Source organism: Nicotiana tomentosiformis, chromosome 9 (assembly GCF_000390325.3).
Source record: "Nicotiana tomentosiformis chromosome 9, ASM39032v3, whole genome shotgun sequence".
Taxonomy (NCBI): Eukaryota; Viridiplantae; Streptophyta; class Magnoliopsida; order Solanales; family Solanaceae; genus Nicotiana; species Nicotiana tomentosiformis.
Window position 1 is genome coordinate 49399646 of NC_090820.1, and position 11228 is coordinate 49410873.

At 35.3% G+C, this 11228-nt stretch overlaps 1 protein-coding gene across 2 annotated transcripts; it reads left to right on the forward strand.

The window, feature by feature from the left end:
- The first annotated feature begins 1690 nt into the window (after positions 1 to 1690).
- Positions 1691 to 5040, forward strand: LOC104096375 (uncharacterized). 2 transcript variants are annotated; one of them, XM_009602736.4, is made up of 6 exons: positions 1691 to 2010; positions 2212 to 2367; positions 3858 to 3935; positions 4042 to 4167; positions 4307 to 4405; positions 4630 to 5040. In XM_009602736.4, the coding sequence occupies exons 1-6, from the start codon at positions 1908 to 1910 to the stop codon at positions 4704 to 4706; spliced, it is 639 nt and encodes a 212-aa protein (XP_009601031.1). In that variant the 5' UTR covers positions 1691 to 1907; the 3' UTR covers positions 4707 to 5040. The 2 variants fall into 2 exon arrangements, with proteins under 2 accessions (XP_009601031.1, XP_033512062.1); XM_033656171.2 differs by having other exon boundaries at positions 1702 to 2010; positions 4627 to 5040.
- Positions 5041 to 11228: the final 6188 nt, after the last annotated feature.

An 11228-nucleotide genomic window follows, 5' to 3' on the forward strand; every position in this document is an offset into this window, starting at 1 on the left:
ATTATGGAAAAGCTGATTTATCGTGGGTCTCCTACTGAGTATTTTTTAATTATGTTTAGAGCAAGATCCCTCTACTATAAAGGGCATAGTTATCATTTCTGTAACGAAAAATTTTTCAAGCTTACATTGTAATAAAAATATTATATTCTCCCATAATAAAGAATCGTCTTTTCAGGCTTCTTAAATTAATTCCACTTGTTGAGTCCTAAGATTCATCTTCTTTACAACCTTATCTATTTTGCATTCTTTGCAATCTATATTTATATTTTTATTTATTCTTACAATTTGTATTAAGTTGCGCCACATATCCTTAGAACTACGTACAAATTCAACTCCATCCATTTTTCGGGTAAACAAAAATCACACGTTTAAAGGAATGGTCTTTAGTCACTAATGTGTAATTGTGTCTCTTCCACTTATCATACTTAAAAGAAAACAAAAAAAGAACCTAATTGAGGCTATCTTTGTTACTCCATTAGAGAGAGAGTTCTCCAATAAAATAATTTTGAGATTATATCAGTAATTCAATAGTTGCAACTCTACTCAGAGGCAGTGTTTTAAAAAGCGTGGGCGTAAGGCGATGCGTTTTATATATGCCTCAGCGAGGCGTAAGCCTCATAGGTATTTATTTTTAATATTTTATAAAATAATATAATTACAGAAAATATTTATAAATAGGTAAAATTGCATAAAAATGAAGAAAACTATAAGCTATATATATATATATATATATATATATATATATATATATATATATAGAGAGAGAGAGAGAGAGAGAGAGAGAGATGTGCTTCATCACCACAAAAACTAGTCAAAATAATCTATTATACGCTACTTAGAAGCTCAAGTAACTTGAGTCGAAAAGAATAAAGTTTTCTACATGGAGGAACAAAAAGGATGACTAACCTTCAATTTGAACTTTGAACTTGTTGCTATGAAGGAGAATGGAGTTCTCTTTGTATTTAAAAAAAAAATGAATATTCGCTGCTTTTGAGAGATATTAGTAGATTAGCGGGCAAGATAAAGAATTGGGAAAGACCTTGAATTGGAGCTTCGATCAATAAAAAGGTCTTGACTTTTAAATTTAATACATTTTAGTTCCTTTTTAAAACTTTTGAGTAATTACTAAGCTAAATTTTAAAAATATGGGTATTATATAAAGGACTTATTCAACAAATTTTGTTTTAATTTGAAAAAACTCTAGGGCTTACGCCTCACTAAAAAAACTCGCCCCGAATGTCCGGGCTTACACCCCGAATTGTTGGGCGTACGCCTCTTGAGTCTTTCATCTCACACCATCGCCATGTGGCGTTTTTGGTGCGCCTCGCCCGAAAACGCCTTTTAAAACACTGCTGAGAAGTCTTTGTTATTCCACTCCCACCCAAAAAATTTAAAACAAAAGAAAAAGAAAAACGAAATAAAAGAGGACTTTGTCTTTGGGAGAGAGAGAGCATGCCCCCTTCTAATTTGGACTGTAGTACCGTAAGCTACCAAGTCCAAGAAGCATTTGGGTATTGGAGTATGGAAATTATAGCCACCTCTTCAATGGGATGGGAGAAACAGAGAAACTACTATTATTAATTATTAATTAATTAAAATTAAAAGAAGTAAAACATATCCATAATCCCAACTGCCAACGACTCAGTTTTCCCCAATCTTGATTAAAGCCTTAACTCCTCAATCATCCCTCGTAGCATTCCACACATGACCACGTTATTATTTTTCCAACTTCCTACGTCTTCAGAACCTTCCATTTGAAAAAGGAAAAAAAAAAAGTAAGACCGTCCAGCTTCACCCGTTTTCATTTCTCATTTAATACTCCCCAAAATATCTCAGTAAACGCATCAAAATTCTTCTTGTTTTCCTCTGCTTCAGTTTTTTCCCCTCCAACTCATTCTTGATCAGCTATGGCTTCAATTCATATCTTTGCAATTTTCTCTCTAATTTTTATTCTGCTACCATGGTCCACTGCTAACAACGCTCTGCCTCCTATCTTCTCCCCTATCCTCGGTAACTCATAATCTCTATACCTTTTTTGTAAATTTCATTAACTTATATTGACCCCAATAATTGGTGAAAGTTTTAATTTTTATCAAGTGGGGTGTTCTTAATTTGCGTTTCTGTTTGATTCTTTGATTTGGGTCTCGGAAAAGATTCAATCGTGATGGTTATTTTACTGATTTTTTGAGTTTTTTTTTTTGTTTGGGACAGAAAATATGTGTAAAGAAGTGAGTTGTGGAAAAGGAACTTGCAAAGCTTCTTCGAATGGTACTTTTGGTTTCGCATGTGAATGTGATCCTGGCTGGACGCAAACTCGTTCCAAAAACGATAACTTTTTCAAGTTTCTTCCTTGTGTTATTCCCAACTGTAAGTCCCCATTTAACTTTTATACACTGATAATGTAAATATTCTTTTAGACTAAAGGTTGTATAAAAGATAATTATAAGTAATGGCTTGTGATAAGAGTGAATTATTTCCTTAATAATAAGGTATATGGCCTGGGGTAACATGTTAAATATACACTGATAGTTTAAAAATACACTGATATAGGTCAAATTTCTTAGCGTAATCAACTCTGATGTTTCCTCTGTTGGATATTTTTCTCTTTGTTCACTCTGATTCTAGAATACTTTTGCCATCTTTTTTTTTTTTTTGGTAAATTTCACAAATAATCATATAATTATAATTTTTTTTTCGCCTAACAAAAATTACAGTGACCAAAAAATACAATTTTTCAATATAAATTTCTTATTCCAATTTTTATTTTTTATTTTCTGTTAATAAATAATAATTCAATTACAATAGGAATGATTCAACCCGACCTGGCCCACCCGCCCTAATACACACATATATATATAAATAAAAATAAAAATAATATTAAAAGTGAATCCTTCAAAATACTATATACACTTCTATCTTTTATTTTTTATTTTCAAGATTTTCATTCAAATTTATAGCATTTTTATTTCAAGTGCTCTCTAATTAAAGGGTATAATTAGAGAGCACTTGAAATAAAAATGCTAAGTTTTTTGTAGGGGAAGGATTCATTTTTGGTATTAATTTAATAGTTATATGAACATTTGTGAAATTTGACATTTGTTTTTTCGTTCTCTGTTTTAAGGAACTGTCTAGTGTTTGATTAATATTTGTAGTAGCTAATGCAGAAATATATAAGCAGGTTTGAAGAGTGATTGTGAACGAAGATGTCTGATATCAAAATTTTACCTCGATTGTTAAAAACTGGTCCTAATATGAATCCCTGCTGATTAGAAGTTACAGTTTTTAATATATCCATTATAAGAGAAAAACCAAAAAGAAAAATAAAATCTAATGGAAATTTGAGAGATGTTGGTTGATGAAACAGTTTTTTTTGTTTTTTTTTGTTTTCTGTTATTCTCATGTCATCACTGAAGTATTTGTATTTCAAGGTTAGAGTTGGACTTCTGTGATAGTGGAAGATTTTACACGTTTTATCAAAAGGGACACAGAAAAATAATCTATTAAGTAGTAAATGTCTATCTTGATTTTTCATCCTCTTTGACTTCTGATTGATTTTTTTCACACAAATTTTCTTAGCCTAACAAAATTGATTGATTCAGAAAGCTGCCTGATAATACCATTCCCTTCCGAAGCTAATACCAAATTAACAAGTTACACACAAAAAACAATTCTAGCAAGTAATGGTCTTATAATCAAAGTATCATTTTCATTTGAGACTAGTCTGATTTAAAAATCTTAGCTTGATTGAAATGGCAGCCCAAATAAATGATCATGGTTTTTTTTCCGTTTCATTCATTTTAGCTATTTATTTAAAGATACGTAGTCATTTTCTTGACACCGATGCTTTCTTTCACCAGGTACTACAAACTTCTCGTGTGGAGAGGACGCTCCCGCCCCAGCACCAGATAAACGAACTAATACATCAATCTTTGAACGTAATAGCAATTCATTATTGATGATATTACGCCATACTTTTGTAATCAAATAGTTAATAAAATATTATCTTATTAATGTTATATTTCTTCCTTTGTGATCTTCTAGCTTGCCATTGGGCTGAATGTGGAGGCGGCATGTGCAACAAGACCTCTCCCGTGACCTATTCTTGTGAATGCCAAGAGGGTTACTACAATCTACTCAATCTCACTGCTTTCCCTTGCTTCAAAGAATGTAAGAACTATGCCTTATGAAACCACTTCTAACACTCAGATACTAATCAAAACAGTGTTCTAATGATGTAACAGTAAATGATATAGAAATGTAGCCAGATAGTTATGACTGAGTGACAACCATCTGACACATGTAATAGGTGCTCTTGGAATGGATTGTTCTCAGCTTGGGATTGATATAATGGGCAACAAGTCATCTTCTCCGCCTCCTAGTTTGCCTGATAACAGCAAAAGTATAGGTAAGAGTAATTTTATGAATGTGGCCATTTACTTGCTCTTTCTTTTTACCGGAACTAACATGGAAACTCTAATATTCTTGTGTTTTCTAGTACAAAATACACTGAAATGTCCTGTCTATGCTTATATATGAGTAATCTTTATCTCAACATGCAAGACTGCAAGTTAACTAATGATCCCAAATTTAATGTCAATTCCATTTTTTTTTCTTTTTCGTGTAAAGCAGCTATTTCGTTTTTTGGTGGTGGTTATGGCTGGTCGATCATCACGGCTGCAACTATGGCTGTGGTTTTATTGATATAGTTACCTCTGCCAGAGGATGAGATTCCTTCCGCCTAGATTGATGAATAAGCAAGCTATTTTGCAGCTGGTTTTGGCTTTCGATATCATATTTTTGTAAATCCGACACGAGTGATTTAGAAAATTTTGCTTTGTTATATAGACAGTAGGGAAATTCCACTTTCATATGCCATTGAGTTATATATTTCCTGTATATTGCATTCTGGGGTTTGAAAAAACATTCGTGAGAGATTCCTCAATTTGATTGGAGGATTGAACCATTTGTACTTGTGCTGTTGTAGTCCTTAAAATTATTTATGTTTTGTCAAAGTAAAGGAAATGAACAAGAACTTGTGTATGTCTTTTTTTATGCAATGATGGTAGTGAGTAAAAAGGTACAGGTCTATACTTAATACAGAGTATCTGAGATAATGAGCTCATAAAAGTAGCCAAATATTGATAAAATGTTCCAACACATTCAGGAGTTTTCTTGTGCAAAAAATATTTGGGCTTTCTGTTGCGACCAAACACACTCACGAAAGTATACGCAGTCGTCAAGTAATAAAGTGACTAAAAGTCGGATGTCGAACCCACGAGGACTTATGATTAACTATTAACTAAATTAGACTATCCTAATTATCTAAACAAGAATTAAACCTAAAAATATTTGATTCTAAACTAATAAAATAAAAAAATATAAATAATGAACTTTGAATAGAGAAAGAGCAGATGTTTTTATGATATCAATGTAATGAAAACGATCTAGGGTTATGGGCTATCTAACAATCATATTGTATTCTTAAATTGAATTGACCGACTAATTTATCTAGCTTATTGGTTGACAGGGTTAATATTGCTCATAAGAATCTGTCGAGTTCTTACTCGCCTATTCAAGCTAACCTAACGCCTATATGTCTATGGAGTTAGAATCAACAAGAACGCGTTTATAATTCCTGTAAATCAACCAAGCAAGGCAATTAGGTATATGTCTATCCTAACCACGAATCCGTTCCCCGATGCCCGAGTTCAAGAACTTTCTCTACTCAATCCTATATGCAATCTAGAATTCCCACTTTCGAGTTCAATTCTAGATTCGTAGATAATATTTAATTGGTGATCAAGCAATCAAATAATTAAGTGCAAGATTGAATAAATAAACCAATATGATAAATCAAGAAGGCAAAATCAACTTCAAAAATCAACATTCATGTATACCCATGACCCTAGAATAATGGGATTCTTAGCCACTCATATTCAGGCAATCATCCAAAATTTCATAAGAGTGCATAAAAATCAATGAAAGAAAGAGAGAATAAGAACTCCCGATGAATTCCGTGGTTTTTGAACTTGGTTGTAGCTTCTGTCTTCTTCAATCTTGCTCCTCCTCTTCTCACGCCGCCAAAAGAAGCGTTTTTAAGCTTTATATATTGCCCAAAAATTCGTGGGCTAGAGTTCTCCTAACCCTAGCCCAAATCGGCTTCAGGTGTTGATGCTAAGGTGGATGCGACGCATCCACCTCGTCCTCCACTTCTCAGCTTCGCATGCTGGGGTGGATGCTTCGCATCCACCTCGTCCTCCACTTCTCAGCTTCGCATGCTAGGGTGGATGCTTCGCATCCACCTCGTCCTCCACTTCTCAGCTTTGCCCAGGTGCGGATGCTAAGGCGGATGCTATGGGCCGACTTCACTGCTAAGGGTGCACGGAATCTGATTTTTTCTAGATTGGATGCGACGCATCCAACCCCTCTTCCTCTAGCTAGAGCACCTTTTCTTCATATTTTTGCACTCCAAACACCTTAATTCATCACACACAACTCAATTAGTCATAAAATCAATAATTAAACCATGTTGGGCATTTTAAGATCAAATAACATCAAGAAGCGGTTAAAACATGGGTAAAGTAACATCAACACATATCGAAATATGCCAAACATCACTACCCCACACTTAAACCTTTGTTCGTCCTCGAACAAACCATCCTATAGTAGACGAAACAAAATTAAGCTCTTATCATTCAAAGCACACTGCACCTATGACCGTGGTTATTTGCAACAATTAGGCTCTAGGCTATGCATCACATACCCTTCCCTTTACTTATGCCATTCTTTAAAAATATTCGAACAAAGACAACATGCTCACAACAATCCTAACCTCAAAAACCGACTCAATGTCACTATGCACTCATGGCTTGAACACCCAACATCATAGAGAAGTCTAATAACGTTACCTATCCCTCGTGAAACCATGTGCCCTCACAACAAGAACCAGAGCGAGTTCAATCCACACCTTCGAATCTCATGATCAAATATATTTTAATGACTCACATATATCAAAGAAAATCGCTCACTCTCACAAAGAAGTCACGTGCATGCAATTGGTACCATAGGCTTGCCCTTAATGAAAATCTTTACTAATGTAAGCTCGCTCGATCTAAAATCAATTAGGACTTTTTCATGGTTGTAATGTGGGCTAAGGGACGGGTAGGATATATTTTTGGAATAGTGACTCAACCTCATAAGCACTTTAACACATCACTAAATAACTTAAGCGCAATTTCTTCAACACCACTTCAATCTCACAAATAATATCACCCCCAATAATATTTCCTCTTTCTTTAAGCACTACTTTAATTCATACCCACTAGCAAGAACAAGACAACAATTTATTCATCTATATTTTTCTTTCAATTTCCGCTAGTGGTGTATTATTTTACAAAATAAGTGCACCCTTCTTTCTTTCATTGGTTCCACTCAAAAGTCACCCCACACTTAGTCCCTTCTTACTTCTTTTAGCGCTCATCTAACAATTAAAGTGCTTTAAGAGGTAAAAGGATCAAACCAATGTCAATTAAGAATAAAAAGGGTATAGGCTTGTAATGTGGGTACCAAATAACTGGTCTACAGGCTCAAAAGGGTTAAGTAGGGATAGATTTTATTTGTGATAAGCAATAAGCTCAAAAAGATCAAAGAAAGCCTAAAATCATTTTTCAAACCGAGCATCACCTAAAATTTCGCTTCAACTCACATACCGGGCAAGTTCTAGACATAAGTACAATACATGGACAACACAAAAACCTCACCACACATGGCACATGACTCACTAAAGACGATCACATTCCGACTCTCAAGCAATGCAAGTATTCACGGAGCCACGAGATATTAAGTATTAAACACAAGGTGAACATAAGTCATGTAAACGAGACATAGGAGCCACAAAACATGCTATCCAATTTAACAAGGCATCATCAATAAATTCAAATCATACAAAAGATACTACACATGCCAAAGCATAAATATGTTACTATCAAACAAGTCAAGGGAGCCTAGGTTCATCATTCTTGCTCCTTTTATTCCCTAAATTCCTAATCTACTCGTAAAGAAAAAAGCTACCCGGTTCAAACTACATCCCATGGAAAAGAACCGAGACACAAAGAAAAACCACAGGGGATTATTACTACCTAAAGAAAGCTAAAAGACATATTTTGGATTTTTGTTTAGACTTTAATCCCTCAAGAAAATTGTCTAGGAGATCAATCGTCGGGAAAAGTCCAATTTTTCTAATTTTTCATTTTTTTTTTCCTTCACAAAAGCTACTACACTTAAGAATGAGTACTACAACTAAGCTAAAATAGCACAGAAACTTATCCAAACGATCTCCTCACCCCACACTTAAAATTTTGCAATGTCCTCAATGCACATTATAAATAATAAGAGGGTAAACGAGACTCCCTGGTAGGCCAAAGGCCGAAGCAATAGCGGCTCACGAGGTACTCAGACTTCCCCCAGGCATCGTCCTTTGTGTGGGCACCCCACACTTAGTCCTCACCATCTAGCTCGCTTTTGCACTCTTCTAATGGCTTTGCTTCCTATGCTCATAATCCTACAAAACAAAAATAAATACTACAAAATAATAAAAATAAAATAAAATAAAAAGTAAACAAAAATAAAAGAAAGCAGTAACGCTGGGTTGCCTCCCAACAAGCGCCTGATTTAACGTAGCGGCACGACGTGAACCACTTTTTGCCTCCACCTCGAACTTATGAATTGAGCCCCTAACATGGCATCCAGTTTGCGGCTATGCTCCAGTGGTGGGGCTACAATGCTAACCAGGCCAAGTAATAAATTTTTCACTCTACACTTCTCGGCCTTTAGATGAGGAATGTATTTTTTGCTTTTTGGCATGACAAATTTAAGAATACAAGCACTCTCATCCTCACTCTTTGACTCCCCCATAGGCTCAGATGTCTTGATTAATATCTTACTATCTAAACACAATGTGGAAAAATGATTGGAATGAGAACCAATACGCCCTAACTCTAGAATTGTATTACTCTTTACATCCTCATATTTACATACACAAGAATCTTCAAATATAACATTATCTACCTCCTCACATGGCTCTAGTGTATTTTTCGCAACATGGGCATCATCAACAAAAATATGCTTGAGTGATTGGCTCTCCACTTTTAGCTCCTCAATTTGGCGTATAAGCTCATTTTCAGCTTTACACAACTCATTACTATTTTGTTGGGCGTTAGACGCATCAACCTTTGTATTCAATTGAGCCTCTAAGTCGTGAATAGTAGTGCCAAATTTATCGATCTCTTGTCCCAATTCGGCTCTTCCTTCTATAAAGTATCTCATCTCATTTGTAATTTCCTCACGTTGAGCCTCATATATTTCTAATCTTTCGGATTGTTCCACCAGCGACATATGGCTCAAAATCTCCACTTTTTCAAAATTATCTTCTTGCTGGTACTCGCTATCTTCATTCAATTCTTCCATATTGGCCTTCATTCTTGTGATTGCTGCCCTCATTCTTTTCATATCTTTTTTGAGTTCATCCTGTTGCTCTGCTACTTGCCTCAGAGTATCCCTAATATATGCATCAGGTTCCATATCCTGCACTTCATTGCCCCTATCAAACTCAGAAACATCATTAGAAAGATCATAATAAGGGCTCAGAGAAGGATGAACAGGATTAGGACAACCATCCCAATTGCCATCTTGACCACCACACATATTACAAATATTCCACTTAAAAATTTGAGATTGTGCGCACAAATCGGTCCCGGGAATATTCTGACAATTTTTCCACCAGTGGGGTCCTCCACAATATGGACAAGGATCATCAAAATAAGAATAAACATCATTCGAATAATTTTCATTCCAAGATGCCATGTTAAAGTAAATAACAAATACTAACTAAACTAAAAAAATTGAATAGATAAAAAAAATTATCTAATCTAGAAAAATAGCTAATTTCTAAGTCCCCGGCAACGGCGCCAAAAACTTGTTGCGACCAAACACACTCACGCAAGTATACGCAGTCGTCAAGTAATAAAGTGACTAAAAGTCGGATGTCGAACCCACGAGGACTTATGATTAACTATTAACTAAATTAGACTATCCTAATTATCTAAACAAGAATTAAACCTAAAAATATTTGATTCTAAACTAATAAAATAAAAAAAATATAAATAATGAACTTTGAATAGAGAAAGAGCAGATGTTTTTATGATATCAATGTAATGAAAACGATCTAGGGTTATGGGCTATCTAACAATCATATTGTATTCTTAAATTGAATTGACCGACTAATTTATCTAGCTTATTGGTTGACAGGGTTAATATTGCTCATAAGAATCTGTCGAGTTCTTACTCGCCTATTCAAGCTAACCTAACGCCTATATGTCTATGGAGTTAGAATCAACAAGAACGCGTTTATAATTCCTGTAAATCAACCAAGGAAGGCAATTAGGTATATGTCTATCCTAACCACGAATCCGTTCCCCGATGCCCGAGTTCAAGAACTTGCTCTACTCAATCCTATATGCAATCTAGAATTCCCACTTTCGAGTTCAATTCTAGATTCGTAGATAATATTCAATTGGTGATCAAGCAATCAAATAATTAAGTGCAAGATTGAATAAATAAACCAATATGATAAATCAAGAAGGCAAAATCAACTTCAAAAATCAACATTCATGTATACCCATGACCCTAGAATAATGAGATTCTTAGCCACTCATATTCAGGCAATCATCCAAAATTTCATAAGAGTGCATAAAAATCAATGAAAGAAAGAGAGAATAAGAACTCCCGATGAATTCCGTGGTTTTTGAACTTGGTTGTAGCTTCTGTCTTCTTCAATCTTGCTCCTCCTCTTCTCACGCCGCCAAAAGAAGCGTTTTTAAGCTTTATATATTGCCCAAAAATTCGTGGGCTAGAGTTCTCCTAACCCTAGCCCAAATCGGCTTCAGGTGTTGATGCTAAGGTGGATGCGACGCATGCACCTCGTCCTCCACTTCTCAGCTTCGCATGCTGGGGTGGATGCTTCGCATCCACCTCGTCCTCCACTTCTCAGCTTCGCATGCTAGGGTGGATGCTTCGCATCCACCTCGTCCTCCACTTCTCAGCTTTGCATGCTAGGGTGGATGCTTCGCATCCACCTCGTCCTCCACTTCTCAGCTTTGCCTAGGTGCGGATGCTAAGGCGGATGCTATGGGCCGACTTCACTGCTAAGGGTGCACGAAATCTGATTTTTT